General features: G+C 42.9%; 2 protein-coding genes and 1 long non-coding RNA gene across 3 annotated transcripts; 2 read left to right on the top strand and 1 right to left on the bottom strand.

Annotated features, from left to right (window-relative positions):
- The first annotated feature begins 2,328 nt into the window (after positions 1-2,328).
- Positions 2,329-3,932, top strand: LOC146566773 (glutathione synthetase-like). The gene is made up of 3 exons (XM_085286444.1): positions 2,329-2,433; positions 2,856-3,050; positions 3,580-3,932. Exons 1-3 carry the CDS (start codon positions 2,329-2,331, stop codon positions 3,586-3,588), a joined length of 309 nt encoding a protein of 102 aa, XP_085142570.1. The 3' UTR covers positions 3,589-3,932.
- Positions 3,933-7,082: 3,150 nt separating this feature from the next.
- LOC146566772 (uncharacterized) lies at positions 7,083-9,866 on the top strand. Its single transcript, XR_014893836.1, has 3 exons — positions 7,083-7,213; positions 7,625-7,694; positions 7,894-9,866. It is a non-coding gene; the product is annotated as an uncharacterized LOC146566772 (long non-coding RNA).
- Positions 9,867-10,050: 184 nt separating this feature from the next.
- LOC146566771 (uncharacterized) lies at positions 10,051-13,073 on the bottom strand. The gene is made up of 3 exons (XM_085286452.1): positions 12,974-13,073; positions 11,401-11,997; positions 10,051-11,049 (listed from the first exon to the last, which is right to left on the bottom strand). Exons 1-3 carry the CDS (start codon positions 12,989-12,991, stop codon positions 10,372-10,374), a joined length of 1,293 nt encoding a protein of 430 aa, XP_085142578.1. The 5' UTR covers positions 12,992-13,073; the 3' UTR covers positions 10,051-10,371.
- Between the last annotated feature and the right edge of the window lie 181 nt (positions 13,074-13,254).

The following is a 13,254-nucleotide window of genomic DNA, read 5'->3' as shown; positions in this document are numbered from 1 at the left end:
CATGTTTTTAAAAAGTAACTAAGTAATTAATTACTTTTGAAAATAAGTAATCAGTAAAGTAAGGGGATTACTTTTTAGGGGAAGTAATCAGTAATTAGTTACTGATTACTTTTATTCAAGTAACTTGACCAACACTGCTAGTTAAGTTACTACCATAGTTAATACAGTTACGGGTAACATGATAGTGCTAACCCATAACCCTGAACTCTGTAATACTGTAAATGATGAGTGATTTAAGTTAACACTAAACATTCAACAGTGTCTCCTGAACATTTATAATCAGGTGTGAGTCTGGCTGCATTGACTTTTGAAGATGCAAATTTAGCATGATGGCTGATGGTGCTGTGTAAGCTTCTACTTACCTTCTACACTGTGTTTAACACACATTTCAGAATAGCAAAGAGGAGCACTGTTGCTTCATCCTTAATACTTTAGAGGAGAACTGGACTGCAGATCAAAAGGTCCTTAATAGCTTTTTGTCCTCCCCGACCCTCAAAGCCAAACCAGCCATGAGAGCTGATGGGACAGGATTTGTAAAAGTGACATTATCAGAAAGAAAGGGGAGTAAGAATACTTGATATTTGCATTCTTTAGAGAAAAGTATTTGAAAAGGCTGTCTGCTTTTTTGGATTGATGTCGTTCTCCGGAGGCTCAAAGAAGTAGGGCAGTGTCACGGTCCTTTTGGCAGCAGAAAGCTGCTGAGTGCTGGAAAGAAGCACGGCCACACCAGCTGAAATGTCTCACTGACACAGAAGCTGTTGGCCATCCTCTGTGTTGCCACTGTCTTCACCCTGCTGTTATTAAGTGTCAATAACATACATTTCTATGGAGCTAAGCTTGATGAGCGATGCCTTGTTGGCTGACATTTATGTCTTTGAGCGTGTGAGAAGTTTAATAATTATAAAACCACATGAGTTTGACAAATGTCCTTTTAACCGTCAGCTCATAGTGAAGCACACTGAGCCACCCGGAGCTATAATATCAAAATAGAAGCTGCTACCTTTGTCAAGAGTGGCTGGATCTGAGTGCATACTACTTTCAGTTATTCAAATTTTGCTGAATTTGTTCAAAGTCCTGTCTATGTGCAGAGAGTGTCTTCCAGAGGAATGGTTCTGTGGGGATTGTGATGTTCTACATCACGAACATCAGCCACTCCACAGCAGAGAAAGTGTTATTGATGTTTTTAAAGCCATTCCTCCAACCACATGTAATTTTGGTTTTCATATGTGTCTACAGCCAGTTAGAAAGAATCTATTTAAGTGGTTTTCTCTTTCTTGGTAGCTCGCATTCTGCCAACAGTAAAGCTTTGAAACTGCTCCTGTGGGTTGCGTAAACTTCACAGTATCAGCAGGAAAAATCGTGATTTTAATCGACATTAATAGTAAACAGCAACCTGCTATTTAGGTTTCTGTGATGGATTTGAACATAGTGTGATGGAGCATGTTTTCTGCCCTTGCTGTACAATCAGAACATGGTATTGCTTTAACAGAAGTCATCTGTGAAGGCAGTGGTGTATTATTCATGTTGTTTCTTCTTCTTTTTGGTCCAAGGACGTTATGATGTGCACCAGGCGATACACAGATGTCAAACATGGCAGCAGCAGTGCAGCCCTGATTTAAAGGACCTGGTTAGGAGTGGATATTGGCCAGCATCTGTCAACATGTCTACTCTTTACACTTTAGACCTCTTGAGCTCCTTCCTGGAACTAAAAGTATTTTCTCCATGATTCTCCAGGGAAGCTTTTGCAAAACTGTTGGAGCGTGGTACTACAGTGGCTTGCAAAAGTATTCGGCCCCCTTGAACTTTTCCACATTTTGTCACATTACAGCCACAAACATGAATCAATTTTATTGGACTTCCACGTGAAAGACCAACACAAAGAAGAAGTGGACCAACACACGTGAGAAGTGGAAGGAAAATCATACATGATTCCAAACATTTTTTACAAATAAATAACTGCAAAGTGGGGTGTGCGTAATTATTCAGCCCCCTGACTCAATACTTTGTAGAACCACCTTTTGCTGCAGTTACAGCTGCCAGTCTTTTAGGGTCTGTCTCTACCAGCTTTGCACATCTAGAGACTGAAATCTTTGCCCATTCTTCTTTGCAAAACAGCTCCAGCTCAGTCAGATTAGATGGACAGCGTTTGTGAACAGCAGTTTCAGATCTTGCCACAGATCTGAGGGGGGCGAATACTTTTGCAAGCAACTGCAAGTGTGGGGGAAGGCTGAGTGAAGTATTTCTTTGATATTGTTTTTCAATAAGCAGATGCAAATATTTACTCCTCTGTTATGTTTCTGTACATACAGACTGGGCGTGCCAAAAGCGATGCACTGCAGCACAGCTTTCTGGATGAGGAAGAGCAGCTGTGCTGTGATGTCAGCTTCAGCTGCCCAGCATGCACACCTGAAATGTTGGCGGTTTCAGTTGATGGTAACAGAAAGCTATATCACTTTCAGCAAAAAGAAAGGTGCTCATTGTTGATGTTCTTTGTGTTTGTGCCTTCCATGGTTAGACTTTATTGTTTCTCTGATGTTGCTCTGATGACCGTGACTTTTTTGATGCCGTTTTTTTGTTGAAACCAACTGTTGTCACCCTCTGCTGCTCAGTGTGCTGGCTGTTTTCTCGGGAATCTCAACCACAAGAAAGTTTATACGAACGAAGCTAAAAAACCTGTGACAGTTTGTGAAACGTCATTAGCAGCAGTGAAATAAGTTAGTTAGTGAAATGATAGAGGCTATTTTATGCTGGAAAAATTCTTCCAGCACAAAGTGGCCCACTAAACGGAATTTTTTAATACAGAAATACATCTAATGATAAAAAGCAGAGAATTCATTGTCTGTTTTCCATTGCAGAGCTGGGATGCTCGTCTCCTCATGGAGCGCTCTCGAGCTGTGAAGTGTCCAGATATCAGCGCTCACCTGGCTGGTACCAAGAAGGTTCAGCAAGTGCTCCCCAGACCTGGAGTCCTGGACAGATTCTTCCCAGACCAGCCTCAAGCTGTGCAGCAGATCCGAGCGACATTGGCTGACCTCTACACTCTAGACATGGTGAGACAAAGGGCACGGTTTGTTCATTGTTTGGAAAATTTGGCATTAGATAATCCTCACCTGGGTGTTGCTGTTCAGTGTAAGCAATATCATTTGCATTTTATTCCTCTGATTTATTTCTCTGTGGCGTTTATGAACTCGTATTTCTTAGGCTGGCTTTTAAGGAAGGAGAAAAGGTATGTATCAGTTGGCTGGGAAGAAAGATGGAGGTGGAAAGGATGTGCAAGCTATGGGACAAAGTTGCTGAGACTAGGTTAAAAAGAGGTGAGGATCAGTGAGCAGGAGTGTGGCTTTGTGCTGAAAAGAGCACAACAGATTGTCTGGAGAGAAGGTGAAGGAAAGTCAGCTGAAGCAAGACAGTTTGTGGAGTTTGTGTTGGACTGTATGTTATGCTGGGAGCCTGGGGATTAGTGCACTTTGATTCCAAGTTAATACTAGCTAGTGTTTCTCACTGGTTTTTGGGTGGTGGAGTAAAAGGGATTGGTTGGTGGCTGTTTCTAATGTTAGCCTTTTCTTGGTTTTCTTACAGGCAGGGTAAAGACATGGTGATGAATGAGTGTGTGGGCCGTCTGCTGAGGACCAAGAGCTCAGGACAGTCAGACGGGGGCGTCGCAGCAGGAGTCACCGTGCTCGACAACCCTCTGCTGTCCTGAGATGTCACACTCCTGCCTGCACATACAAACCACACTGAAGTCAAAGTTCCACCTGCACCTCCACCTGTTCTTGCAACAGCATGAAAACTGACAGAGGTGAGACAGAAGAAAAGTTCTTGTCTATTTTTTTTTTTTTTTTTACTAAGTTAAGGAATTAAGTTAAGAAGAGTGATTAAATAAATAGTTTCTTGCATTTTTGATTTAATGATTGTGTTTAGGATTATTTCAGAAACATGTTTAGAGGATCTTTGTATGCCTGTATTTACTTTAAAAGAAGGGAAGCACTTCTTCATCCTACAGAAAAGGTGACACATTACAGATGAGTTCATAAAAAGTGTCTCTGTCACTCTTTCAAGGCTCTGTCACTTTTTCTTTTTTACTGGAACAGCATGGTAAAGTAGGCCTAGGCTGCCATCTTGTGGCAGTGTGTTGTTACTACAACATATGAAATTGTGTTTCTATTGGAAATATAATTCAGCGCCACTGAGCCGCTCTCTCAGTTACAAACTGAACCTGTTTTGTAGACGTATAAATCACTAAGTACAGTGAAGCTTTTGGTTTTGTAAAAGTGTTTCTTATTCTAAATGCATGTTGATTTTTATCAGGGTGAAGAGCAGTTAGCAGTGCATTCATGGACATCTTTAAACTATTAATTGAAGAATCTTTGGTGATGATGGCATGAACTAGAAGCGTGAGCTCCAGGTGAGACTGCACAGAACAACAAGTGTCCTTAAACTGCATCAACTGATGACGTCTTACAATTTTATTCCACTGTGTGTTTTTATCATTGAATGTTTCTGTCTTTGTGTACATGTAATGCAGACACTAAAGCTGAGCCAGAACTTCATGCTGAAGAGAAGGATTCTTTTAAAATGCATGGGGGAGCAAGCGAGTCAGATACCAAGGGCACAAAGATGAAGCAGGTCTGATCGGAAACCGTTTATTTCCAGGCCAGGGAGCACAAATAAAAACACCCTTAAAAGGTTCCCTCCTGCTCAACCGCGTCACTCCCTACGGAGAGAAGATCTACATGACCTTATCTGCGTATCTGGAGGTCAGCCGCTGCTCCGCCGTGTTGTACCTGTTTGTACGTGTTTTTAAGTCTCTTGATGTCATCGTGTCTAACACACACCCTTTATCTCCTCTCTGCAGCTGGACCATTGCATCCAGCCTGCCATTATCACCAAAGACATCTGCACGGTCTTTTACTCCCGAGACGCCAAGATTTCCCCACCCCGTTCTCTCAAGAACCTCTTTGGGACTGGATACTCCAAAACTGCTGACTGGTAAATCTGGGCTGCTGCACTGTGGCCATCTCTGTTTCACAATCAAAGATATCTGCCCTGTTACAAAGTTTCCTTGTTCAAAACTTCTGCTTCATTATAGCAACCGAGTGACTGGGATCTACGAGCTGAGCTTGTGTAAGATGTCTGACACTGGAAGCCCAGGTGAGCGGCCATGAAACATGTTTAAAGAACGGCAGCTGTTTTATCATAATTCTGTGGAGAGCTTCATCCTAATGAGGGCTCATGTCCTGAGCAGGGATGCAGAGGAGGAGGAGGAAGGTCCTGGACACATCAGTGGCTTATGTGCGTGGAGAGGAGAACCTGGCCGGCTGGAGGCCCAGAGGAGATAGCCTCATCCTAGAGCACCAGTGGGAGCTGGAGAAGATGGAGCAGCTGCAGGAGGTGGGGCCTTAAAAGATTCATAAAGAAATAAATCTGTTTAATATCGTAGAGGGAAAAATGACTTTTCAGCTCAAAGACCAAAGTGCTATTCTAAAAAGTTTTTTCTTAGAGTACAGACTTTACATGACTAACCTCCCCTCTTCTCCCCACCTCACATTCGCCCCCATCTTTCGTCCAGGTGGAAAAGACCCGTCACCTTCTGGGAGAGGCGGCTCCCGTGGGAACAGCTCCCACCACCAAGTCCCTGAGTGAGTCTCTGTCCCCCAGCGTGAGCTCCGGCACTCTGTCCACATCCACCTCCGTCTCCTCGCAGATCTCCAGCACCACCTTTGAAAGCGTGAGAAGGAGCTGGCCACCAAGGTGAGAAAAACGTGGGCTTAGTGGGCGTTCTTGTTGCTGCCTTCTTCCTTCTCTGCTCGGAGCTGATCGGTCTTGTTCCTGTTGTGTTGTAGTGCCTGCGCCTTCTGACACACACCTTCAATACTGAATACAAGCAGCTGGTGAACAGCATCAGTGACTGCAAGGTGAGAAATAATACAAAGAAATAAAAAAATAGCCTTTCTGTGTCACATCAGGGAGTTCCTATATTGACGTCTACCTCATCCTGCTGTTGTTTCACTTCAGCTTTCTCTCATCTCACCGATCGGACGTGATCCATCCGTGACGAGCTTCAGCAGTGCCACCCTCACCCCTTCCTCTACCTGCCCCTCTCTCTCGGACTCGCGCTGTGGCTCCATGGGCCAGAAGTAAACATATTTTTAGGAACATTGACCTCGATCTGCAAACGGTTATTGACAGGTTATCTATTTGATTCTAACTTGGTGTGATTTGTGTTAAAGGACCCCTGAGAACAGCTCACGTGCCTCCAGTCCCTCCTGCTCAGACTGTGAAAACTTCCCGATGGTTCCCACTCTGGAGACCTCCTACCTTGCGCGGGCTGCAAAGAACGAGTTCCTGAACTTGGTGCCTGATATTGAAGAAATGCGACCAGGGTGAGTAATGCCATATTAACCCAAATACTGTCACTATGACATGTGTCTCACAGACCAAATGTAAGTCGACACTCATGTTCTCTAGTTCAAGCAGAAATGATGTGGATCGATTCAAATTCCTGAGCCTGGATGATTTCAGCTGGAAACAAACCAACTCTGCTTCTTCTTCAGATAATTCAATTCAATTCAATTTTATTTATATAGCGCCAAATCACAACAAAAGTCGCCTCAAGGCGCTTCATAGATACAGAGAAAAACCCAACAATCATATGACCCCCTATGAGCAAGCACTTTGGCAACAGTGGGAAGGAAAAACTCCCTTTTAACAGGAAGAAACCTCCAGCAGAACCAGGCTCAGGGAGGGGCGGGGCCATCTGCTGCGACCGGTTGGGGTGAGAGAAGGAAAACAGGATAAAAGACCTGCTGTGGAAGAGAGACAGAGGTTAATAACAGATATGATTCAATGCAGAGAGGTCTATTAACTCATACTGAGTGAGAAAGGAGACTGGAAAGGAAAAACTCAATGCATCATGGGAATCCCCGGCAGCCTACGTCTATTGCAGCATAACTAAGGGAGGATTCAGGGTCACCTGGTCCAGCCCTAAATATATACTTTACCAAAGAGGAAAGTTTTAAGCCTAATCTTGAAATCTTGTCTCCTGAATCCAAACTGGAAGCTGGTTCCACAGAAGAGGGGCCTGAAAACTGAATGTGTTCACTGACCGGTGTTGCCAGCTTTGGTGGCTCGTCTCCCGCTCGAAGAGGACCAAAAAGAGAACCATACAGTGTTCAGCTGCCTGGCTGTGCTCTACACACACAGCCCTGCTCTGGTACAGTAAAAACCACATTTACATTTGTTTACATTTCCAATGTAGAGGATGAGTTTAGATCACTGTGGTCCAAGCTTGTCGTCAGTTATAGAAACTGGATGTTGCACAGGAAAGTGTTTCCTTACATTTATTTTGTGTTGACAGAAGTCTTTGATTCATATTGATTATTAAAGAGCAGCTGTTCACATGTTTAGAAAGATGCTTTGAAAGGAAAAACTTCCAACCAATCATTTCTTTTATTAAATGTTAAATCAGTTATTCTTACAATCCAACACATGCAGAAACTTTGACATGCTCTGATGTAAATCTTGAATTACTTCACATTGTGCATTTTGTCCCTAAATTTTAAAAATATTTTTAATTACACTTTTTTCTTAAATGTTTTTATTTTATTTTTTTTATCTCTTTCAGGTCGTGAATTTAATGAAACCCATAGTTGCTGCTTCCAGTCATGTCGTGGGCAACAAGGATGTTGATAAAGGTGAAGATTTCTATGGCCACATGCAGAATAACTCATCAGATTGCATGTTAAAATTCCTTTGAATGAACCCTCATGACTCAGAGCTTCATATCTAATGTCTCTTAGCATCGTGCACAGCACTCTCATCAGTATTTGGTTCTTTTGTAGTGATCTGTCTCCAGTGTTGACCTCTAACTCTCAGTTTGTTTCTCCTCCACAGAAAGCCAGAACATTTCAGTAGCACTCATGAGAAAGTTTGCCCAGAACCACAGTGCTGAGGTCCAAGCAGCTGTGACCTCACTTCCTGCACAGCAGAGACCCTTGTTAACGTGCATGCCGTGTTTACTTTTTCTTATGTTAGGAGTTCGGGTTCACCATCCTGTGTTCTGTATTTTGATTTCCTGCTTCACTATAAATCGCTGCTGCTGTTCTTTACGCGGTTTGGACACACTTCTTGCTTTGTTCTCAAGAGTGTGAAGTAATGGATTTAATCTGCTAAGGAGAGTTTTTCATTCCCATTGCTCTTTGGGAGTCAGCGGGCTTTAACCTGTGGAGAAAAGCGTGTGCTCTTGCTCCTTCAAACGGTTTTCTTCAGAGATTTCTCACTGTTTGTACACATGCTGAGTGGCTAGTTTTGAAAACACTTACTTTACCTTTACTACTCTGCTCAGAAATGCAACCTGTGACCTTACACAGCCCAAAAACTTATCCTAAAACATAAATTAACAAGGACAGAAGCTTTTTACAAATGCTTCAACAGTGTAATTCTAACAAGGTATGCAATACATCTAATGTCAGTTCAGAGGTATGAAGTGATGACACTTTGACATCACTGAATAAAAGCAGTCTTGTCATAATAAGCTTTGCTGTGGACAGTTGGCGCGTTCATGTTAAACTTTTTCTTACAAATAAAAAAGGTAATCAGATGTTAAGTTTGTTCAGTTTTAGTTGTTCTCATCGTGTTGCTCCTCAGATCTCCCGTTGTCCCTGAGCCTGACTAAAGCCCGGCAGCTTGTTTTCAGGGCATGGCAATACAGATATGAGCTAAATGTGACACAGCAAAGAAAAATCAGAATCAAGAAACCCTGAGCTGACTTTCATGGCTGCAGACGTGACATTAAGAGCCTCACAGATCAAAAAAGTATGGGATTTAAACTGCTTCTAGACCTGCACACGTCTGTTTCCAGGGCAGGATATCCATTCCAGTGCAGCAGAAGGAGCGGTCAGTGTGGACCTCGGTGCTGTACAGGACCTCCTGGAGCTGCTTGTCTCCTGGCATCTGGGCTTTCACTCGTATCTGAAGGACAAAATAGGAAAATCAAGTTGCTCTCACTGTCACCTGATTTCCACAGACTGCCATCTGACCACATCCCTGCAGTTGGATCCCACCGCCGTACCTCTAGGATGGGTCTTCTTGGTGTCAACCCAAACCACCCTCTCCTTCAGCTCTGAGCTGAATATATACACATGATTGCTTCTTAAAAAACAAACAAAAACAAAAAAACGTCCCCACACGGAGTGAGACTCAGTCTTGGATGCCCAGATCAGCCAGTGTGGTGTCCAAGAAAGGGAAGGGTTGGTTTGCCAAGTTGGGCTGTACCTCGATGGGCAGTGTCACCAACATGGGGATATCCTGCTCCAGTCTGACGTGCAACATCTTGTTGTGGGACCCCGGGAGCTTCCTGTCTGCCGATCCGCCTCTCCGTCGGCCTGCTCCACAGTCGCCGCCTCCTCCAGAGAGCGTTTTGTGTCGTCTGCTGCCAGCTTGACTTGCTGATCTTTATCTCAGGAGGCAGTGGGTTTTTACCCTCTCCCCCTTTGATCCTGTGCGTTATCGTTTAAAACTCGCTATCTGCATCTTTTGGCTCCAGCACGTCTTTATTGTTAGAGTTGTTGCTTGCTGTGTTCTTCTGCGGGGTGCTGATGATTCATTGTTCTGCTTCTTCTGATGGTAAACGCCTCTGGAAAGCCTGAATATGTGAGCGCGTCTGATTCATACAGAGTTCTGCTCTGCCCCCCCGGACTGATATATGCAGCCAGTGTGAATGTGTGTTATGTATCACTCACATGTTAGGTTCATTAGACTGACACAAGGGTGATGCACAGATGTTGGTGTTTTTAGGGCCAAGTGTGAAAGTGGAAGAAAGACAAATTCTTTTGAAATGTTAAAAGAATGTTGGAAATTTGATCAGAATACAGTAAAAATGAGAGAAACAGACATTTTTCTCAGATCATTGTGTTAAATTGTCATAATCGCCGTGTTCTTTAAGACTATCAGCTCTACTCTAAACAACCCTGAAAGCCTCTGCTGACACATGTCATCAGTTCCTTTCTTTCTTTGTAAACAAGGTCGAGTCTGTCAGGTCAGCAATAGAACTTCCTACAGATGACCCATCAGTGTTTATTCCATGACTGTAAACATGTTTCCATTCGTCACTTCAGTCTTTACTCTGAAATACAGGAAATGACATCATGGCTCAAAATCTTTGTCGTTCAAACAATTCTTTATTTAACATTTTTTTAACTTTATTTAACAAAATACATTCAATAAAAACTTAAACAACAGAAAACTGATTTTTAATCCAACCACTGAAAAAAAAAGGTAACGACTGAACACAAACAGAAGAACAATTTATAAAGATTAAAATGGAACTACAGGAAGTTTGATTCATAGCCTCATTTGAACTTTAACTTAAACTTAAGGAGAGCCGACCTGAGCTCTGTGGAGCCTGATCTCCAGGGTTTTAAGTTGGACTCTGAAACCAGAGGATGTTTCCCTCTCTTCAGATTCACTCTGATCCTGTGATGGGAACGATTTCAGCCCTGCGTGATCGCGCTGATGTTTGCACAGAGCAGATGATGAAGTGAATGTTTTGGCACAGTGGTAACAGTGAAACAGTTTATTAGTAACGTGGGATCGTTTGTGTGCAGAGTATGAACTGAGATTACTGAAGCTCTTGTCACACTGCTCACAGCTGTAGTTTCCTTCCATGTGTGTACGTTCATGCTTGTTACGATGACCTGACTGTGAGAAGCTTTTGTCACAGTGTCTGCACTTGTATGGTTTCGCTCCTGTGTGGACTCGTTTGTGTGTTTTAAGGTGACCTGCAGTGGTGAAGGATGACCCACACTGATCACAGAGGTGCTTTTTGACCCCACTGTGAAAGAGTTCATGTCGTTTTAACTTAGCTGATGTGGGGAAGCTTCTCCCACATTCTTTGCAGTATTTCAGTTTGTCTCCAGTGTGTTTACGTTGATGTATTTTTAGGCCGGCTTGCAGACTGAAAGTTTTTCCACAGATGTCACAACGAAAGTCTTTCCCACCACCACAGCGATGACAGGGTTGAGAAGTGGATCCATCTGTGTCGCTCTGCTTCTAAACAAAGACACAAAGACAGTGTAAGTCAGTCCTTCAACACTTTTATCCTGAAAGTCGCCTGAAATAAAGAGCATCTCTGCAGACGTCCAATTACATTTTACTGTTTCAATTAACACACTCAGTTTACTGGGCTACAATAACTACAATACTACCACCATAATACTACAGCAATACTTATTTAATATTACAGTAACCTCTGACTTACACTTAAATGAAATGAAAACCTGAATAATGGCTCAGAGCTACTCTTCGGTGCAGTAGAAGTGCTAACATGCTAACACAATTTAATGAGCAGACTTGTTCCAAACAGTCAGACTGAACTTACAAGAATAAAATAAAAATACAAACCTCACAGTAACTGCACTTGTAGAGTCTCTTTCTGGTGTGGATCTGTTGGTGTTCTCTCAGGTTACGTGGAGTTTTAAAAGTCTTCTCACACAGGTCACATTGATAAGGTCTCTCCTCAGTGTGGGTAAACATGTGGCTTTGTAAGTGTGCGTCTGTTGTAAAGTATTTGCCACACTGATCACACCAGTACACATCTTCTCCGGAGTGAATGCGTAGGTGTATATTTCGGTACCCTAGCTGGCTGAAGGTTTTTCCACAGATGTCACAGCTGTATGCCTTAACTCCAGAGTGGGTAACTAGATGACTCTGTAAGTTGCTACTTCGAGTAAAAGCTCTGCCACACTGATCACAGCTGTAAGCTTTAACTCCACTGTGGACGACTTGGTGTCTTTTCAGGGAATTCTTCCAGGAAAACGACTTTCCACACAAGTCACAGCTGAACGGTCTCTCTCCAGTGTGGATGAGCTGATGTTGTTTTAGTTTAAACTTCCAGGTAAAATCCTTCCCACACTCGTCACAGGTGTTTTTTTTCTCTCTCTTTCTTCTGTGAGGTTTGTCGGCCTCCTGAGAGCGCTGACTTCTCGGTCCACGTTGGTCCTGCAGTGACAGAGATACAAACAGAGGCAGTGAGTGAAATGCAGTCATTAAACAAACTGAAGCTTCAAACTCCCTCCATTAACACTAGTTTTAAACCTGAAGGTGGAGTGTGGCACCAAACACCACCAGAACCTGAACGACTGCAGGTGCTGATAAGTTGCGGTCGCGGTATTTCAACATCTAGTTAGCAATACAGAAGACGAGCGAGAATAAATGGAGTAATATTTTTTATGTGGCAGGTAATTTCAAATGCAGCGATTCTATCAGCCCAACAAACATCAGCAAACACACAAACTGTTTGTGTGCAGTTTGTCTCACAATGTGATGTAAAGACTGCAGTAAAATCCTCTGCAGGTTAGTGCAGGATAAGCAGGCAAGTTTACTGTAATGTGATGGATTTAAGTAAAGAACAGTGTGTGAGTGGTGCACAGTGACTGTGGTGCTCATGTCAGAGTTAGATTACATCAAGTGTAGCAGAGATTAACTTAAACTTAAGCTCATGATGCTGACATTCATTCACTGAGCTCCACCCACATACCAACAGTTTAGTGTCTAATATAAAGACAGTGTACTGTCAGTGTAGAGAAAGGAAATCAGCCAGGACAACTCGTGAAACATCTGCTGACATCTGGTTGAATTCACAGAGAGCAGCAGGTCAGCTGATCACAGCCTGCACATTAAAAAAATCTACTGGAGCTCTCAATAGAAATGATTGTGAGCTGTGACCCTTTTCCCCACACTGAGCCACTACAGCTGATTTTAGGGTTGAATCCTGCTGAATCCCACTTTAACATCTTCCTGCTCATTTTGATGTTTAGAGGCAACGTCACCGTCTAAGATGTAGGCATTGTATACATTGTATACATTATTTCTACATTACATTAATATTGCACAAGGTTCATTTAGTTTAGCATAAAATATATATATCAGTACTTCAGCTTTTAATGGAGTATTTCTTAACACTAGTATCTGTCACCTTCTGTGTTGAGCTCATTGTTTTCTCTGCAGTGGCTGAGCTGAGTCCAAGTAGCTGAAATTTCCTCTGCTGCTCCGTCAGACTCTTCTCCTCCTCCTGATCAGCTGGGACAGAAAACAGAACTTTGTTAAGCTCCACACTGCACTGAAGAGTCAAAGTGTCTCATATGTTCATCTGAGAACACACAGAACACATTTTAGCTTCCCTGGGTGGACAACTTGTTTGAAACAAACACAAAAGGTTTGAGCACCGATACCAAATTCAGCAGTATGGCACACCAG

The sequence above is a fragment of the Mchenga conophoros genome, linkage group LG9, assembly GCF_057382185.1.
Source record: "Mchenga conophoros isolate Kocher_MC1m ecotype Shallow Benthic linkage group LG9, M_conophoros_male_GT1.1, whole genome shotgun sequence".
In the NCBI taxonomy this organism is placed as follows: Eukaryota; Metazoa; Chordata; class Actinopteri; order Cichliformes; family Cichlidae; genus Mchenga; species Mchenga conophoros.
The sequence above is the reverse complement of the archived record's forward strand: the minus strand, read 5'-3'. Positions and strand labels throughout refer to the sequence as shown.

Bases quoted from the DNA above. Each gene is read 5' to 3' on its own strand.
- LOC146566773 (XM_085286444.1), top strand. From the start codon at position 2,329: ATGCACTGCAGCACAGCTTTCTGGATGAGGAAGAGCAGCTGTGCTGTG. The intron at 2,434-2,855 runs GTAACAGAAAGC...TTTCCATTGCAG, and splicing joins GTTGGCGGTTTCAGTTGATG to AGCTGGGATGCTCGTCTCCT.
- LOC146566771 (XM_085286452.1), bottom strand. The intron at 11,050-11,400 runs GTTTGTATTTTT...GTCTTTGTTTAG, and splicing joins ACAAGTGCAGTTACTGTGAG to AAGCAGAGCGACACAGATGG.